The sequence below is a fragment of the Apium graveolens genome, chromosome 5 (genome assembly GCF_009905375.1).
Source record: "Apium graveolens cultivar Ventura chromosome 5, ASM990537v1, whole genome shotgun sequence".
NCBI lineage: Eukaryota > Viridiplantae > Streptophyta > Magnoliopsida > Apiales > Apiaceae > Apium > Apium graveolens.
Genome location: NC_133651.1, coordinates 33,619,008 through 33,639,556, shown reverse-complemented (window position 1 = coordinate 33,639,556; position 20,549 = coordinate 33,619,008). Strand labels below are relative to the sequence as shown.

General features: G+C 35.4%; 1 protein-coding gene and 1 pseudogene across 1 annotated transcript; one reads left to right on the top strand and one right to left on the bottom strand.

The window, feature by feature from the left end:
- Nucleotides 1-2,653: 2,653 nt before the first annotated feature.
- LOC141723805 (uncharacterized) lies at nt 2,654-3,838 on the top strand. Its single transcript, XM_074525703.1, has one exon. It carries the CDS (start codon nt 2,846-2,848, stop codon nt 3,614-3,616), a length of 771 nt encoding a protein of 256 aa, XP_074381804.1. The 5' UTR covers nt 2,654-2,845; the 3' UTR covers nt 3,617-3,838.
- Nucleotides 3,839-5,901: 2,063 nt separating this feature from the next.
- Nucleotides 5,902-20,549, bottom strand: part of LOC141661426 (long chain base biosynthesis protein 2a-like) — a 90,733-nt pseudogene continuing 76,085 nt past the window's right edge.

Sequence of the window (20,549 nt, the reverse complement as noted above, 5' to 3'; positions counted from 1 at the left end):
AGAAGGTAATTAAGTCCAAATGCAAAACCAACAAGACACTGCAAGGAAAGGATGATGGGAAAGATGACCAAGGAAACTCTGGAATGGGTAGTGGTCATAGTCAAGGTAGAAGATTCACATCAAGACGAGCTAGTCACAGGACAAGTTCTGATACTGGGAAAAGAATAAGTTCTGCTGCTGGTAAAAGGATAAGTTCTGATGAACTTCTAGATCTTGATGAAGAAATGTCAAGACAGTTATTTCTTCAAGAAAATCCAGGAATGGACTTGGAAAGTTTAAAGGAAGAAGAAGCCAGACTTAAATCAGAGAAAGTCACATTTAAATCTGAAGCTTCTGGTAAAAAGTCACTTCCAAAACTTAAAGGCATTGTGATCAAAGAAAGGACACATACTGAAGCAACATTGGCTAGATCACAACCGCAGATAGATCCAAGATCCAAGGATAAAGAAAAGGTTGGTGAACCTATCAAGGTTTATGTACCTCCTGAGGAAGAAGAAATTGCTGATGAAAAAGATGATCTTGCTCTGACTTCAAGAAAAGTGCTTAAATACAACCTCTGACATGGCTCAAGTTGTTCAGAGTCAAGAAATTGTAAGTTCTGATATTCAAAAGAAGCAAGTAACCTCTGACAGAGCTCAAGTTAACTTGATATCAGAAAATAGATCTAAGACACTCCTACCAGGATTCACTAAAGCAAAACAGACTCAATCTTTGAAGACTACTGCAAGTGGTTTTGAAGCAAGAGTAGTTACTGGAAAGGAAGCTAGAGATAAAAGTGGATTGGGAAGTGCTGATGAAAGAAGAGTACACAACACTACCAATGATCCAACTTCCTTGAGTGAACCAGGTATTGGAGCAACTCCTGAGAGATTGAATCAACTGGAATCTGTACAGATGGTTTACCATACCTACTTGAAAGAATACATCATGTTGTATTTCATGACAGATGGTAGGGTTTATCATATAAGACAAAATGCCATTCCATTGAAGTATTTTGAAGAATTGGAGCATGTACTTTTCTTACTTCAAGTGAATGACAGAATAACAGGGACTGCTGCAAACTACTTAAAAGAACAGATTCAGAGACAGAAAAGGCTTTATTCTGTTAAGTCTGACAGCATATATGTTCCAAAGTACAGAGATCATAATGGTGATATTGTTGATATGAAGCCTAATACTGCACAGATCAGAACGTATCTTGGTATTAAGGGACTTGAATTCAATCTAGAGTCTGACAAAGCTTATGTCATAAGACTAGATCAGGAGTTGAGAAAAGCAAAGATCAATGATCTCAGAGCTGCAATCTTTCAAACTGGTGAAGATACCGCAGAGCTTAAAGATGTGAAAAGGAGAATGATTGAAGAACTAAGATATGCTGAGAAATGTTTGTTGAAGAACTATCTCAGAACAACTCCTGACATCAGAGAGATCAGAAAATGAAGAAGCCAAGTCGAAGATCTACAACTGCTTAAATTCTGATATTTATACAGACTGAAGTTGTTATCAGAAGTTGAAATTGGTAAAAACTTTAAGGACTGTAAGTTGTAGTTATCTAGTCTAATTCTCATGCATTTGTACTTAATGTTTTTGACATCATCAAATATCTGTTAAACTTGTATATTATGTTAATTTACAAGTTGGGGGAGATTGTTAGATATATTTGATAATGTCATGACTAATATATTTTATGTTTAGCTTTCAGATCTTACTTAAACAGGATAAATCAGTACTTAACTGTTGATCAGTACTTATACTGGAAGTCAGGACTTAAGGATATCAGTACGTATGTTATCAGGAGATAATCATCAGAAGATAGATATCAGAACTTAAGTGCTGAAGGACAATCAAATAAGGACAGTAGCTGATTAAAGGAAAGAAGATCAAGATAAACATAAGAAGAGATATGCATGAAGAAGGAATTCCGTGAAGAATGGAATACTTGGAAGAAAAGATATCTGATTGATATATTTTAGGAAGCAGAATTATATTCCATATCAATTAGCGATTATCTTGAACTGTGTAGTATATAAACACAGAGTTTACACTATAAGTGTTATCATTATTAGAAAAGATTATTCATTGTAACCCTAGCAGTTCTCGTGATATTTGTTCATCACTGAGAGGTAACAGTTCCATACTGTAACAGAGTTTATTGTTTCAATAAAGTTTGTTTTCTGTTACTTAAGTTCTTAAAGTTCGATTTGAGTGTACTATACACTGTATTCACCCCCTCTACAGTGTGTGTGACCTAACATAAACATTATATTTTCATTCAAAAGAAAAAAAATTTGAAAAATAATTATAGAACTACACTTTTACTGAGCCTTAAAGTGCGTGCGAAGTCCCCGTCCCCCAATATAAAGAATTGAGGGGGACGGATGGAGTAGTACTTAGCTTTTGGCTCTCTTTTTGTAAGCATAAACAAGATGCGGACTAACTTAGTGGTGATTCCATCATAATTTTTTCAAACTTATTTTCTATGTCAATCTATTTTTGTCAGGGCATTTTAGAAATATTTAGTAAATGTATATCACTTTTATATCTTAAATACACATATATAAATTACATGAAAGTTAAATTTTAACCAAAAAATATATTTATAAAATATAAATAAAAGAGGACATATCCATAAAGTATTCTAGTACTAAATTGGGACATATTTCCCAAATTCCCTAAAGAACAAGCCTAGCAATTTGTTTCTCTTGCAGTATTTGTATATGCTTCACTTATCAACTCCTCTCAACTTCACCTCCACATGTCCAAATAAAAAACACACACACAATTTATTCGAGCCCTGCAAAATTACACAACTGTGTCAACTCGTTCTTAACTCACCGAACTCAGAATGACCGAGTTACAGCCACCGGAGACTCAAACTAACGGCGGCGCCGCCGGAGCTCTAGCCGTTACATCCAACGAGAACGTCGGAGCGAAGCGTCAACGACGACCCAGTGTTCGATTGGGCGACATTGGCGGAGATCAATCTTTCGATTCGCATCTAAATCTTGGAAGATCTCGAAAGTTTCAGTGGAAAAATCAAGCTAATTCGTCTTCAAAGACTCGAGCTTTGTTGAATTTGAGTGGGGGTGAGTTTCAAGAAACCCTAGATGGTGATGAAAAAGAGGGGAATGAGAGAAATTTAGATGGTGTTGCAATTGGGAGCTGGAAAGTTGGGGACTTTAAGTCGAAAAGGCGGTCGAGTGGTGGAATTAAGAGAATTAGGTCTAATTGGGTCTCGAAAATGGGTGATAATGGTGGAGAAGGTGATGAATTGGATAAGTTTAGTGATGATGGGGGAGAGGGGTTTAGGAATGTGGGTGATTCGGAGAGTCCGGGGAAAGGGAATGATTCGATGGAGGAGTTTACGAGAGGGGTGGATTTGGATGGTCCGTCGGAGAATTGGGAGAATTGTAATGGGGAGAGGAATGGGGTGAGGGTTTGGTTGAATGAGTTAGGGTTAGGAAGGTATGCCCCGGTTTTCGAAATTCATGAGGTGGATGATGAGGTTTTGCCAATGTTGACATTGGAGGATTTGAAGGATATGGGGATTAATGCGGTTGGGTCGAGACGGAAGATGTTTTCATCGATTCAGAAGCTTGGGAAGAACTTTTCTTGAGGTGGTTGGTTTGGATGGGAGGAGAAAGAGGAGTTAGCATGATGAAGAGGGAAGACAGATTGTCGGAACTGGTTTGAACTTCTCTGGTGTATTTTATTTAGATTAGTAGTCTTTTGTTTTCGTTTGGAATTTATAAATCTAATGTTACTCAATGATGATGTTTTTGGTAAATAGTTGTAACTTTACTAACATAATCTTAAAGAAATTTGGGGCTTGATTATATGTGTGCTTGTGTAAAAGGAAGCAGGATTTAGAATCTGGCACAGTTAGCATTTCTGGATGATTCCTTATGGAAAATGTATTCGTTATGATTGTCACATCATTTATGTCATGCTCAAAGCATTTAGGGAATTTAAATCTTGTGAAATGTAGTTTTATCTTATGTTTGGATGAATATGTGATAATTAGGAAGTACATAATTGGGGTCTAAATAAGTGATATTAATGTACTTCCTAAAGTTGCTTATGTAATTGTTGTTGAATATTTCCTACTTGTTTAATGGCTACTTGTTACATTTGTTAGTACCACCAATCTTGACTGTCAGATTTAAAGGTTCATTCAGTTATTATGTGTTAATCACTTTTCCCTCTAAATTATTTGTATTGCGAACCTGACTGCATAATGTAAAAGAACACTAAGGCAAGACTTCTGATGTTGTTCTGGGTGGTTGGGTTAATGTATCCCGTCAGACCAACTACTTGGATGAGGTTATACAGACACATTCTTGTTATGAATACATAGGAGGATAAAGCAGGTACATTGCTTCTTGCGGCAATTCATATGTATGTACTATGTAATAGGTGTTTTAAAACTGAAATACCTAATTATAATTATATAAGTTTGTTGGTTTTGGTTTAGGCATTCTAATCATGTTACTTGTGGTAATGGAGGCTAAAACTACTGCAGAAGCTTTTGAATAAAAGAACGACAAAAGAAGTGCATATGCATGATTAGATTTAATATTGATGTCATGTCATCTGTTTTCCAATCTCCATTCCATCAATCTCAATTCTCAACTAGTCTCATATCCTTATTTTGCTTGGGATAAATGATCATTCCCTTCTATCATTTCTATCTTTATCAGCTCTTTCAGTCTTTTTCGTCCACCTCTCATCTTTTCGTTTTTTTCATTGCTTTCTCATCATATTCCATTCCATCCCATCCAGCAATTATCCCTTACAAATCTTTTTCCCCCCTTAAGTGGTAGGTGCAGCTTCGGCACATCCAGAGTCAAGAATAGATCCAGGACAAGGTCTCGATGAGAGCTTAAGAGCACTTGAGAGTAGAGTCGGATCCTTAGTATGAAAACCGGACACCTTTAACTTCAAGCCTATTTCAGAATGATTTACAAGGCCTTGCAACTTGTTTCCTTCACGAGGGAGATGCATGTTATTTGTGTCCATTTATTATGTCCTATGAAGGCTTGAATTTGTGTTTTGTACTCAAGTTATTTGTGTTTTTGATGTGTTTTGTAGTATTTTTGCATTTCAGGCTTATATTAGGAACAGGAGAATTGGCATTGTTTTGATGCTCATTTGGTGTTAGGAAAGTGTCAAGAAAAATAATAAAATAGTGGAGGAAATTTAAAAAAGTGAGTTAAAGTAGTGAGGCCGAATAATATTATATGTATAAATTGAGTATAGTGGAGAGAAGTAGTAGATGTATTTACTTTTTATATTATAAAAATTTTACTATTTTTGAAAAATTTTGAAATGTAAACAATTGAAAGAGATATCCAAAAAAGAAAAATGAACAAATGGGAGAGACAGAAGAAGTAAACAAATATATATATGTTTGTTTATTGGAAGAATACGCTAATTTAGAAATTTTTACAAATGTGAAAAGTATGTATAATTTCAGCGGTGTGAAGAGTATATGTTGAACTTATGCATCCATTTCCAAAATTTAGATCTATATATCCAAGAATCTTATTTTTTTAGGAACTAAAAGCCCGAAAAAAAATTGCAAAATTCGATCCAATTTACTGTAATCAATTAGTTTACTGAAACATATAAAAAAATTCATTAGTTTATAAAATTATCTATCGAGCCCTGAAAATGATTCAATAAAAGAAATGATTCAACAAAAGTCAAAGACAAATCTACTGGTATATGTTTTACATGCCAAAGACAAATCTACTACTACTCCCTCCAAATATGGTATCAACCTCATTACTAATGCAAGGAAAATTGAGCTGAACACTTAAGCGAGTCCTCAGAACATCAATGCTAAGCTAATCATGGAAAACAAATCTACAGAATTGAGGAAGCAAGGAAACTTGCATTTCATTCGAGGCACTCCCTTCAAAATGCAGGAATTTTTGCTGGATTGTAAAGTGTTACGGGCATCACAAGCGAGTCTTTGTCCCCAAGAACTTCGAATCCCATCTTCTTCAGTTGTGATTTGAAGAAGTTGCTGTTTTCACGAATTCTTGCAAGCTTTAGGGCCCCTATCGACAATAAATGCTAGTCAAACCATCAGTCTCCCTCCGTCCCTTTCAATTGTTTACATTTTTTAGAGAATGTTCGACACGCATTTTAAGGTGCATATAAAGTATAGTTCTGTAATTTTTTTTTACAATTTTGTTTTTTTGAATAAAAATTAAAACATTCAACTTTTATTCAGAAAATGAAAATTGTAAAAATAAGTTACATAACTATACTTTTTATGTACCTTAAAATGCATGCCGAACACATCCTCATAAATGTAAACAATTGGAAGAGAATAAGGGACTAAAAATCAATTTAAAGGAAGAAAAAAAGAAGATACCTCTAGAAGAACCATCTTCCCCAAGTATGACATTTATTGTACACATTATCTGTTGAGCAGATGGTACATATTAAAGTTCACAAACGCCCCTTACTGTTTTTCCAATGGCCCCAATGCTCCGAGCTTCATCCAAAACTTGGTCTAAATGAGCGGGAGCTGCGATAAGCTCAAAAAAAAGATTGTCAAAAGCAGAAAATTATTTTAAAAGATCTTAAAATGTGAACGACATTAATGAAACATACTGTTGTGTAAGAAAACTCTGATTGTGGCTCCTGAACCTCTTGCACCATTTACAATTGAATTGTGATTGAGAGAATCACTAATTATCAACCCGCCCTGTGAATGACTTCATGAGCGTGAGAACGAAACAACAAAATAAATATATAAAGAAACATACTGAAAAACTCTAATACAAGGACTTGCCTTTCCTATTAAGACAGGGAGGATGGCAGAGTTTGTGACATAATAGCCCATGCCAGTAACTAAAGCAGCTGGCTTTGTAACAAAACTCGCAACTTGCCCCTCCAATTCGGCATGAAGTGTCGTCGTGCCTGATAAAATAGCATAGTTACTCACGTGAGCAAAATTGTCTTCAAAATGCATCTTGACGAAATTGAATGGTTACCTGCATCAACATGGGGACTGCATGTGCTTAAAAGAAAATTTCTTCAATAAGTCAATCACACCAGGGGTGCAGTATTCATCTGCTGCCGCAAACCCAAGGTAATTGTAGGATCCCAGGTTAAGGCATCTACTAACATTACTTGTACGCCTACATAAGGAATATTATTTAATTCATTCAACACATAAACATCTGACATCTCAATCTGGTTAGTATTAGAAGACCTGACTTGAACTTTTTAAGTTGTCCTCCAAGCCAAGTTCAGTAATCTTCTACTATCTTGACAAATCCTAGAACTAATTAGCAGAGTCTGTTTAAAACTATATAAAGTAGGTGGTTTAAACAAATATGCAAGTCGTTTCGCTTGTCCTGATTTTCTTTTTGCTGGTCAAATTTAGGCATGTAAAGTTGGACACTTGGGGTAACACAATTTAACCAGCAACAAGTTCGATTGAAACTCCTATGAAGGAACAAAGATACTGTAACTTGTAATCGAAAAATCGAAATACTCACTTTAGCGTCTTATTGCTGTTCTCTGAGACGCTCCACCACATCAAACCAAACATCAGGTGGACTTGATATTGGACCGCCAAAACAATCCTACATAATAGTGAGCAGAATAACTTTATGTATAAGCATTACACATGACATGGCCAGATCATGGAGACAATTTTAAGAAATTTCAATTTTATGTAGACAACTTGCTAGACAGATTTCCAAATAACTGAAGTTGAGATGTTTGTTTCTTTAGAGCTATTACCACCCGGAAGAATGTTGGTGGAACCAGTGCACGAAGTACAGCGTGTATTCTAATTGATACACACCTGTTCGGATCGGATCGGATCGTTTTGAGGTAAAAGTCGAACCAAACCGCGAAAAGTGGTTTTAGAAAATTGTTATCCGCCAATGCAGTTGCGGTTAACCGCGTCAATTACGGTTGCGAATTTGCGGTTATTGCGGATCATTTGCGGTTCAACCACTTATTTTAAAATAATTAATAATTTGCAAAAAAATAAATTCGGAATATTAATAAATTCAAGTTTAAGTTATGTGATAAATTTACATTCAAAAATAAAATACAAACTAATACTCCGTGTGAAGTAAAGATATTAAAAACATACACAAATATGGAGGCGAGAGAAAAAAAAAAAGAAAAGGATACAAAAAATTACATGTTGATTACATTTTCCATTTGTTTAGTTATATACTACCTCCGTCCCAATATACATGTCCCTTTTGAAAAAAAAAATTGTCCCAAATTACTTGTCCCTCTCTTCTTTCAATATAAATTTAAGCATAATTTTTCAAAATTATTCTTAGATTTGTTATTTCCAAGATTTGACTTTCTAAAATTAGTATCTATTCTCTTTTTTCAATGCATTTAATGAGGTATTTTGTTCAAAATGTTAGCCAATTAACCCTTCTCTTAATATGTGTTTTTTTTTTCAAAAGGGACATGTAAAATGGGACGGAGGGAGTATCTTATAATGATTGTAAATCTTATTAACGAAGTCTTAACATTAACCTAACATTAGTTAATAAATGTGTACACTTATTAATTTCTATGATATCAACTATATTTTTGGAAATAATTTTATTATAAATATATGGTGCAAGTTGCGGTTGCCGTTGCGATTTTGCGATTTTCAAGAATTTAAAACCGCATCCAAACCGCGAATGAGCGATTTTTAAAATTTAAATCCACAACCAACCCACGTTTCGCGATTATCCGCAAAATTCGGTTCAGTTACGAGCGGTTGAGCGGTTCATCTGTACACCCCTAATTTACACTCATTCGGTAGTTAATTTAGAAAATCCTTACTTTTGTACGGCAAATAAGGAAAATGTCTTCTGTACAGAATTTGATACAAAATTTTGCAAATAATGTTATATGTTCGGTTTTAATTGGAATAAGTCTCATGTTTTCATATTAACAATCTCAATTAAAATATTTCACATCAATTTTCATTTTATTCTGTACAATTATTCCGTACCCTATCACAACTCGGCAAAGAATGCAATTAAAACATTGGTGTTTTTTTTAACTCTGGACTCAAGTAGTACTTAAAAATGAAAGGGTTAATTTCATAGTAACCCTTTATTTTGTATCATTGTCACTTTTGTACCAAAGTAACACATTTTCTGGCTCGATAAAAAACTCGAGTCGAGTCGAGTTTTTTTTAGCTCGACTCGAGATCAACTCGATAAACTCGAACTCGAACTCGACTCGACTCGAATTCGAGCACAATTATTTTTTTTCATAAATATTTATGTGTTTGCTAATATATGTGTCATTCAATTATACAATAAAATTAGTTTTACAGACTAATTTACTAGTTTTTCATAATATATTGGCATTATTACGTTTTATTATATTTGGTAAAAATTTTGAATTGAATTATTTTGTTAAAATATATTTAATTATTTTTTTATAGTTAAATGTTAAAAAGTATGAGCTTAATTTATTTATTTTTGAAAAATTCAACTCTAATTAGTTTAAATATACGATAAGTGTTATCTAAAATTAAAAATAAAATAATAACTTAATAACTTCATTTTCGTTAACAAAATTAATTTTATGAGTTTTTTCAAAAATATCTAAATTATAATTTCTTTTGCAAAAATACGGTGCAAATGGAGTAAATTCGAAAACTCGTTTAAAAACTCGAAAACTCGTTTAAAAACTCGAAAACTCGTTTAAAGACTCGAAAAGCTCGATTAAAGACTCGAAAAGCTCGAAAACTCGCGAGTAGCTCGAACTCGACTCGTTTATTATCGGGTCGAGCTAGGACATAATTTTCAAGCTCGATTTTTTTTGGCTCGACTCGACTTGATTAAAAAAAAACTCGAACTCAAATTTAATAAGTACAAATTCAACTCGACTCGAATTATATCCCTAATTATTGAAAGGAAAAGATTACCTGTCAAATAGAACGGGCAAGGCCGTGACTGAACTACAGCAAAACAAACTAAATAAAAAGGTCACTGATTGCAATACATAAATGTCAGACCAATCGAATATGTAACACTAAGGAATCATGCAAACAAAAAAGTATGTAACATACCAAAATAAAAAGCAGTACATATTGCGAGTTATGCAAGGGATGGAGGTTGAAAAAAAAATCGAGTTAAGGTGATATAAAATTGAGGTATCATTCTTGATATCATGTTCTGGTTGGGTGATGAAATGAATATATTTAATTTAAATATATTTAATTTTTTAATTCAAAAAATTAATAAAATTCTATTTTTTTCTTATTTTAATTTATTGATTTAATTTTGTGTTAAATATTTACATAAAAGTGCATAAGAAACTAAATATATATTTATTTTTTGCTAAACTTTGTATATTAGAGAAAAAACAGGAAACAAAAAAGGGAAGTTCCCTAACTCTATGAAATGCCATAGATGGGACTATCTATGATCAATCCAAAGAAGATTGAAAATAAAAAGCAAAAGGAGGCGCCACCCTCAAATAAACCAACTAGCTATAGTATCGAAACAGTCATGTTTTACAAGCCAACTAGAGTTAGTAATACGAGTTTTAATATCTACAACAATGGCTGAAATAATCTTAGAAGGGCCAAAAATTTCTTTGTTATGAGCTCTGGCATTCCGTTCTCGCAAAATGTGGTAAGTAAAGATTTGAGCTGTCAGCAAGGCTAAGTCTTGATATCCTGGATGACAAATGGTATCCCAGTGACTTAAGAGATCAAGCAAGGTAGCACCTCAGATACTAGTGCGGATGATGACATATAGCTGGAAGAACATAGTTACTGTAAGGGCACTTGAGAAAGAGATGATTCAAATGCTCGACCCCTCCAACACAGAAGAAGCAAGTAGTAGTGTTGGATATACCAAACGCAGCAAGGCGAGTTAGAGTAGGAAGCCTGTCAAGGCAAACCAACCATTCATGGTGAGCATACCTAATGACATGAAGCTTATGCCATACCCACTTAAACCAGGTAATTCTTGGAAGTCTAAACCTGATGGAATCCCAGATGTGTTGGGCCTTCAGCTTGGTAACCATGAAGTCATTCCAGTAAATAGTGTCTAAGGTGTTTAAGTCAAAAACGGGGTGATCGAAATTGTTTAACCAATGGGCAAAGGTAACACTGAGGTGACGAGTTCTCGTACTTGGTTGAGGTAGAAGCCAATTACCATTAAGGATGATGGTAGAGACTGTAGCCAAAGAAGGGATACCTGATTGCGTGATGATGGGGTCTGTGTTGGTAGATGCAAGACATGAGTTGTGCCACCAAGGGTCAAACCACAGGGAGAATGCAGTACCATTTCCAACTTTAAATCTGAGAAACTGCAAAGCTAGGTGTCAGAGTTCAAGAATTCGTCTCCATATCCACGAACAATCAGTAGGGATGTCCATAATCTAGAAGTGACATCTTTTAAGAGCTGTAGTATTGATCCAGTTGCACCACAGAGAGGAATGACCTGAAATGATATGACATAAGTGAAGGAGAAATTGATATTTATTCCAGTCACTCGGGTTTTTTATGGCCAGACCACCCTCGTTACGAGGTAGACACAAGTTTTTCCAAGCCACTCTAGCACCCCCTTTCTTTGTGATGTCTCTTTTCCACAAAAACCTCGTGAATATAGTTTAAATCTGCTTATGAACCAAAGATGGCAATAAGAAATGGTTAGTCCAATACGCTTGCATCGATAAAAAAACTGCTCTAATCAACTGAACCCGTCCAGCAAGAGATAAGAATCTAGAGGTCCATTAAAAGATTCTAGAAGTCAATCTTTCAATGAGCGACATACAGTTGTTGATGCTAAGCTTCTTGGAAATTAGAGGTACACCAAGGAACTTAACAGGAAGATTACCTCGAGTGTAAGCGTTATTCCTGTCAAACCAATTCATAACATCCTCGGGACAATTACAGAAAAAATAGTGCTTTTGGTCACACTAGGCTTCAAACCACTCATACCACCAAATTTGTTGATACATTGCATGATGTGAGTTAAAGAATCAACATCCCCCCTAGAGAATAGTAACACATCATCCGTAAAAATGAGATAAGTGATCTTAAGTTCTTTGCATTTCCAATGAAAGGAGAAGGACGAAGGAGTCTGCGCTAGCATACAAGACAACATATTCATGCCAATGGTGAATATATAGGGGGACATTGGATCGCCTTGTCGAAGACCTTTCTTCCCAGGAAAATAACCATGAAGAACCCCATTTAATTTGATGGAGTACATAGGAGTAGATATGCACTGGAAGATCTAGTTGATGAAAGTTGAAGGAAATCTTGTTAGGTCACACACACTGTAGAAGGGGGTTGAATACAGTGTATAGTGTTAGATATATTTGATAATGTCATGGCTAATATGTTTTATGTTTAGTTTTCAGATCTTACTTGAACAGGATAAATCAGTACTTAACTGTTGATCAGTACTTATACTGGAAGTCAGGACTTAAGGATATCAGTACGTATGTTATCAGGAGATAATCATCAGAAGATAGATATCAGAACTTAAGTGCTAAAGGACGATCAGATAAGGACAGTAGCTGATTAAAGGAAAGAAGATCAAGATAAACATAAGAAGAGATATGCATGAAGAAGGAATTCTGTAAAGAATGGAATACTTGGAAGAAAAGATATCTGATTGATATATTTTAGGAAGTAGAATTATATTCCATATCAATTAGCGATTATCTTGTAACTGTGTAGTATATAAACACAGACATAGGGTTTACGCTATAAGTGTTATCATATTCGAGAAGATTATTTATTGTAACCCTAGCAGCTCTCGTGATATTTGTTCATCACTGAGAGGTAACAGTTCCATACTGTAACAGAGTTTATTGTTTCAATAAAGTTTGTTTTCTGTTACTTAAGTTCTTAAAGTTCGATTTGAGTATACTATACACTGTATTCACCCCCTCTACAGTGTGTGTGTGTGTGACCTAACAATTGGTATCAGAGCCTATCTGTTAACATACATACAGTTAAAGATCCAAACACAATCATGTCGGACACAGAAACTCCAACTAAGCCTACCAAAACTGAGGAACCACCAAAGACACAAATTCAGAGTCGGTATGAGACCATCAGAGTTCCCATACTGAGACCATCTGAATATCCCATATGGAAGGTAAGGATGACCATGTTCCTGGAAGCAACAGATCCAGAATACCTTGATAGAATCAAGGAAGAATCAAGGAAGGCCCTCACAAACCAACCAAGCTCGCTGTTGCAGTTGCAGGTGAAGCAGCAAAGACCGTACCAAAGGAGAAGAGTGATTATACTGCTGAAGACATAGCATCAATTGCTAAAGATGCTAAGGTACGACACTTACTGCATAGTGCCATTGATAATGTAATGTCAAACAGGGTAATCAACTGCAAGACTGCTAAGGAGATATGGGATGCTCTGGAAATAAGGTGTCAGGGAACTGACACAATTAAGAAAAACAGGAAGACAATACTCACTCAAGAGTATGAACACTTTGACTCAAGGACTAATGAGTCATTGAATGATTTATATGATAGATTTGTCAAACTTTTGAATAATTTGTCATTGGTTGATAAAGAGTATTATCTTGAAGATTCAAACCTTAAGTTCCTGTTAGCTCTTCCTGAATGCTGGGATTTGAAGGCAATGACAATAAGAGACAACTACAATCTTGATGAAACAACTCTTGACGAAATCTATGGAATGCTCAAGACTCATGAGCTGGAGATGGAACAAAGAAGCAAGAGGAAAGGAGGAAAGTCAAGGACAGTTGCTCTTAAGGCTGAAGAAGAATTCCCCAAAGCAGCTTCCTCAAAGAAAGACAAGGGTAAAGCTCTTTTCATAAAGTCTGATACTGAGTTATCAAGTTCTGAGAGTGATGATGACTCAGATTCTGAAAGCTTGCCTGAGACTGATGCTGATGAGGAGATGATGAAGCTGTGTGCTCTTATGGTGAAAGGAATCACAAAGATTGCATACAGGAAGTTCAGGAAGGGAAATAAGTTTTCCAGGAAAGGCATAAGTTCTGATAAGAAAAATTTCAGAAGATCTGAAGGCAGAGGAGGAAAGTCTGATAGAGGAGATTACACCAATGTTAAATGCTATAACTGTGGTGAGAAAGGCCACATATCTCCTGATTGCAAGAAGGTAAAGGGTGACAAAGGCAAGGCTCTTGTCACAAAGCAGAAAAGCTGGACAGACACCTCAGACTCTGAAAGTGAGGAAAACTATGCATTGATGGCAAATGCTGATAAAGAAAGTGCTGAGAGCAGTTCTGAAGCTGCTGAAACAAAGGTACCTCAGACTGCTTATGCTTTTCATACTGATGATATTAATGAGTTGAGAATATATCTTAAAACCATGTTTGTTAGTTATAGAGATCAAACTTTAACATGTGAAAGATTAACTTCTGAAAATCTTGCATTTAAGAAAAGAAATAATTTCTTAGAAAAAGAGTTAGTCATGTTCCATCAAACTTAGAAGGATAGAGATGATGCTTTTTATGTTAGGAATGAAGTGCTAAAAATAAATGAATCTTTAAAAACTGAGTTAGAAAAGGAAAGAGAGATTATCAGGACTTGGACTAACTCTGGCAAAACAACTCAAAATTTGCTAAGTAGTGGAAACTGGAAAGAGGGTTTAGGTTATGGAGAAGATAAGAATGATAAAGGAACTGAAGAAATTAAGTCTATTGATAAGCAAAAGCTAAAGTTAAAACCTGTTAAGTTTGTAACTGTAAAGTCTGAAAATGAAAAATCAGAAGTTACAAAGAAATTAACTTCTGACAAACTAAAACATGAAAAGACAGCTGAAGTGAACATAGGCTTAATGACAAAGAAACAGCTTAAGCATAAGCTGAAAGATGTTAAGAATGCAAACAAGGTAAAATCACCTAGGAAAAATAGGAATGGAAAGGAAAGTGTGAATAAAAGCAATAATTATAAACCTGTTCCTGATGCTTCTAGGAAAACATGTCATAACTGTGGAAGTTCTAACCATCTGGCTTCTTTTTGCAGGAAGAATAAGAATATTAACTCCTTACCTTCAAAGTCAGGAGTTAAGAGTCAGTCTGTTAGATACAAACCACAAAATCCTTGTTTTCATTGTGGTAGTTTATGGCATTCCATTTATACTTGTAAGGAATATCATAGCTTGTACTATGATTATTATCAAATAAAACCTTCTTTGAAGGAAGTTTCCATTGTTCCTTCTAGTGTAAATTCTGATACAAAGTCTGATAGTGTAAGTTCTGATAAGAAAAATGTTAACATAAACTCTGATGCTAAATCCGCTGCAAATGTTAACAAACTTAATAAGGCCAAAGGATCCAAGCAAGTCTGGGTCCTTAAAACTAATAATTAGTGGTCTTTGTGATTGCAGGGCAACATGAAAAATATTCTAGTTCTGGACAGTGGATGTTCAGGACATATGACTGGAAATAAGGCCCTGCTATCAGACTTTGTGGAGAAAGTTGGCCCAAGTGTTTCTTATGGAGATGGCAACATTGGAAAAACATTGGGATATGGTAATATCAATCTTGGAAATGTCATAATTAAACTAGTAGCTCTGGTCTCAGGACTTAAACACAACCAACTGAGTATAAGTCAAATCTGTGACAGAGGTTATCATGTTGATTTCTTTGAAGAACACTGTGAAATTGTGAGTAAATCTAAAGGCAAAGTTGTTCTGAAAGGATTCAGGCGTGGTAACATTTATGAAGCTAAGCTTTCAACAAGTACTGATGGTTCTGCAATCTGTCTGATGAGTAGAGCATCAATTGAAGAAAGCTGGAATTGGCATAAGAAACTCTCTCATTTAAATTTCAACAATATAAATGAATTGGTCAAGAAAGATCTTGTGAGAGGATTGCCAAACACAGTATTTGCTCCTGATGGTCTTTGTGATTCATGTCAGAAAGCCAAACAAAGAAAATCTTAATTCAAGAGCAAGACTGAATCATCAATTCTTGAGCCTTATCATCTACTACATGTTGATCTATTTGGTCCAGTAAATGTCATGTGTATTGCAAAGAAGAAGTATGCGTTGGTCATAGTGGATGAGTTCACCAGATACACATGGGTGTATTTCTTGCATACAAAAAGTGAAACTACATCAATCTTGATTGATCATGTCAAACATCAGGATAAAATGGTCAAAGATTCTGTGAAAGTTTTAAGGAGTGATAATGGCACTGAGTTCAAGAATTTGATAATGGAAGAGTTCTGCAAAAGCCATGGAATAAAGCAGGAATTTTCTGCTCCTGGAGCTCCACAGCAAAATGGAGTTGTTGAAAGGAAGAATAGAACTCTCATTGAAGCTGCACGTACAATGCTTGAAGAAGCAAAGCTTCCAACCTATTTCTGGGCTGAAGCTGTGCAGACTGCTTGTTTTACTCAAAATGCAACACTCATTAACAAGCATGGAAAAAAACCATATGAGATGGTGAAGAAAAAGAGGCCAAATCTGAAATACTTTCATGTATTTGGATGTAAGTGTTTTGTTCTCAAGACTCATACTGAACAACTATCAAAGTTTGATCTAAAAGCTGATGAAGGAATCTTTGTTGGATATCCACTTTCCACCAAAGCCTTCAGAGTCTATAATTTGAGAACAAAAGTAGTCATGGAATCTATCAATGTCTCTTTTGATGACAAGAAGATTACTGGTCTTGAAGATTTCATTGACCATGATCAGCTGAGATTTGAAAATGAAGACTCAAATTCTGATACTGAAAATCCTGAAAGTCTAAGTCCTGATACTGTAAACTCTGATGGAATAAACTCTGATGATATTGAAACTGTGGTGGCTACGCCAAGGGAAGATGCACCGATGCAGGGGGAGCATACTCAAGATCCTACCACAGCTCAAGAAACATCAGGACATACATCTGACTCTTCAAATTCTGATTCGTCAAGTTCTGATAGTGCTGAAAATTTAAATACTGAAGACTCCAACTCAGAGTGCATAGTTTCAGGGGGAGCATCAGAAAATGAAAATGAAGATAGCATAGATCATGGGGGAGCATCCAGTTCTAGAGAAAACCTTCCATCTGCAAGGAAGTGGACAAAATCACATACACCTGATTTGATAATTGGAAATCCTGATGCAGGTGTCAGAACTAAAACAGGTACTTCAAATGAATGTCTTTACAATTCTTTTCTCTCTCAGACTGAGCCAAAGAAAGTGGAAGAAGCTCTTCAAAATGTTGATTGGGTGCAATCAATGCAGGAAGAGTTTAATGAATTTGAAAGAAACACAGTCTGGACCCTAGTGCCAAGACCAAAGAATAGATCTGTTGTTGGTACAAAGTGGGTATTCAGAAACAAAACTGACAGTGATGGCATAATTATAAGGAAAAAGGCAAGGCTGGTTGCAAAAGGATATTCTCAACAGGAGGGAATTGATTATGATGAAACATTTGCACCAGTTGCTAGGTTAGAAGCCATAAGGATATTCTTGGCTTATGCTGCTCACAAAAAGTTTACTGTCTTTCAAATGGATGTGAAAAGTGCTTTTCTCAATGGAGAATTGGAGGAGGAGGTATATGTTGAACAACTTCCAGGTTTTGTAGATACCAAACATCCAAATTATGTCTACAGGCTTGATAAAGCACTTTATGGACTTAAGCAAGCTCCTAGAGCATGGTATGAGACTTTAGCTCAGTTTCTTCTGGAAAGTGGATTCAACAGAGGGACAATAGACAAAACATTGTTCTACCTCAACCATGGAAAGGACTTACTTCTGGTCCAGATTTATGTTGATGATATCATTTTTGGATCTACAAATGACAAACTTTGCAAGAATTTGCCAAACTAATGCAGTCAAGATATCAGATGAGTATGATGGGGGAACTTAGCTATTTTCTGGGCCTTCAAGTCAAGCAGAATGAGGAAGGCACTTTTATTTGTCAAACCAAGTACACCAGAAACTTGCTGAAGAAATTTGGAATGCAAGATTGTTCAAGTGCATCCACTCCAATGGCCACTGCAACAAAACTGGATAAGGATACCGGTAAATCAGTAGATATTACTGACTACAGAGGTATGATTGGCTCTCTACTCTATCTAACTGCTAGTAGACCTGATATCATGTATGCTACCTGTCTTTGTGCAAGATTTCAAGCAGATCCAAGAGAACCTCACTTAACAGCTGTAAAAAGAATCTTTAAGTATCTTAAAGGAACAGCTGCTCTGGGATTATGGTATCCTAGAGAATCAGATTTTAAACTAATAGGTTACTCAGATGCAGATTTTGCAGGTTGCAAAATTGACAGGAAAAGCACAAGTGGAAGCTGCCAATTTCTTGGAGGCAGATTGGTTTCTTGGTACAGCAAGAAATAAAAGTCAATTTCCACATCAACTGCAGAAGCAGAGTATATTGCTGCAGGAAGCTGTTGTGCACAGATTCTTTGGATGAAGAATCAGTTACTGGATTATGGGTTAATATATTTCAAAATCCCTATTTACTGTGATAATCAAAGTGCTATTGCTATGACAAGTAATCCAGTTCAACACTCTATGACAAAGCACATCAGCATCAGGTACCACTTTATCAGGGAACATGTGGATGAAGGTACAGTGGAATTGCATTTTGTTCCCACAGATCAACAACTAGCAGATATCTTCATAAAACCACTTTGTGAAGCTACTTTTACAAGATTGGTAAATGAACTTGGAATGGTTTCAGGTTCTTTCTCTAAATCTGCTTAGTCTTGTTTAGTGGTATCAGACTTTATGCTCAGTATTTACAGAATTAATATCATTGTGTATTCTGTGCTTAATTGATAAATGTCTTTAAGTACTGACTGTTGTCTGATATATGTTTCTAAACTCTGATAAGTGATATGTCTGTTCTAGTACCTATTCAATCCTATGAGGATAACTGTGCTAGATACTGACCTAATAGTCTTCAATAAACAAATGATTCCATGTAAGAAGTAATTATTTCAGTGGAAATCTTATGACACTAGCAAATTCTGATAATTGAGCTTAGTTAAGTTTACTTTGTATATCTTATTACTAAGTCACAAATTAGAATAATGCTACTCATCTGTTAAGTTCTGATACTAGTAAAACTGCTGAATGTACTAAGTGCTGATAAACCTCACTTATCAAAAGAAAAAGCAAAAAGATCAAAGAATAAAATCAGGTACTCCTTTGAGATCTAGAGTAAAAATATGGAAGGGACGACCCAAGTGCATTGCTGGTATTAAGTAAATATGCATTAGAAAAGCAAAATATTTTCTTGGTGACTTTTCACACTCTATGATTACTGGAGAAATACTCTGATAATAGCATAAATTCTGATAAACAGTCGTGACTCACTTACACTGAGAAGACACTGTAAAATAGAATTTCAAGAGATGCATAAAATTAGCACAAAATATTTGAGGTGGACTCAAGCATGAACTCATTCATCAGTAGGTTTCAGGACAATGACAGCTCTTTAGCAAAATTTTAGTTATGCCTTATTTCTAAGATGTACTGAAGTGACTCAGACTTTACTCTTTGTCTGTTATTTAGCTTCATGCACACACTAATCACTCCATATGAATGATGAAAATTACTGTGGTGGTCTATGTTATTCTAGATAAACAGTCACTGTGTCACTTTGCACAAATTCTGAGGATAAGTTCTAGTTACACGTTCTAATGATTAAGTTCTGAAGTCTATAACTCAGAACTTGTATGAGGATTTACTAAGATGGGCATTCCTTTTTCGAGTTAAGAAATTATGTTCTGATGACTGTTAAGTTCTGATATAAGTCTAAGTTCTGATATTACAGTCTAATCCTTTACTTGGCTTATCTGTGAATAAAATTTGGTAACAGTCTCAGTTCGAACTTGAATATGTTGAAGTGGAAGATTAATAGTCACTATGGTTAGGGTTAATGGTATTTGTACCTGATCAGTCCAATGTTACTTGTTTCTTGTGCGCTTTAAACCATGTTTCCTCTTTCCAATGAATGTTATTCTTTTTCACAGTCTAGGGAGACGAGGTAGAATTAATTCTACCTGTCAGCATTCAATTTCTTTGCGTCTCCTGGTATTCTCTTGCCTATATATGCAACCACTTCACATCAGCCTTCCCATCACACTTTTATCACAAACTCACTCTCGTTTTTCATTTATCATCACAAATGGCTGAATTTGGCTGGTTCTACAATTATGGTGATGAGACTGTTCATGTCTTTTTGAATGGAATTCCAACTCCATACCCTATCACCAACATTCCTCACAATCTCTGGATTCAATTTCCAGAGGTTATCAAACGTGATCTGGTGGCCGTTCGAAGAGAACTTCATCTTCATCGTCTTCGCCAGCAAGAGCGAATCATCCGACTCGCCATTCTGTTTGTTGAGAGTAGGAAGAAGAAGATGACTTAATCTTGTCTTCTTCCTGTTTTTCTTCATCATCAGCTTTGTCAGGCTTCTTAGCTAGGACTAAGGTTGTTGATGTTAGGTTTAGAAGCTTAGGGAAAATCTTGTATAAGTATTGATGTAATTTCCATTTCATGAATGTATTGTCTTGATATATTAATGAAAGTTGTTTTTACTTCAAGAT

Excerpts from the sequence above, each read along its gene's own strand:
- LOC141723805 (XM_074525703.1), top strand. The coding sequence starts at position 2,846 with ATGACCGAGTTACAGCCACCGGAGACTCAAACTAACGGCGGCGCCGCC.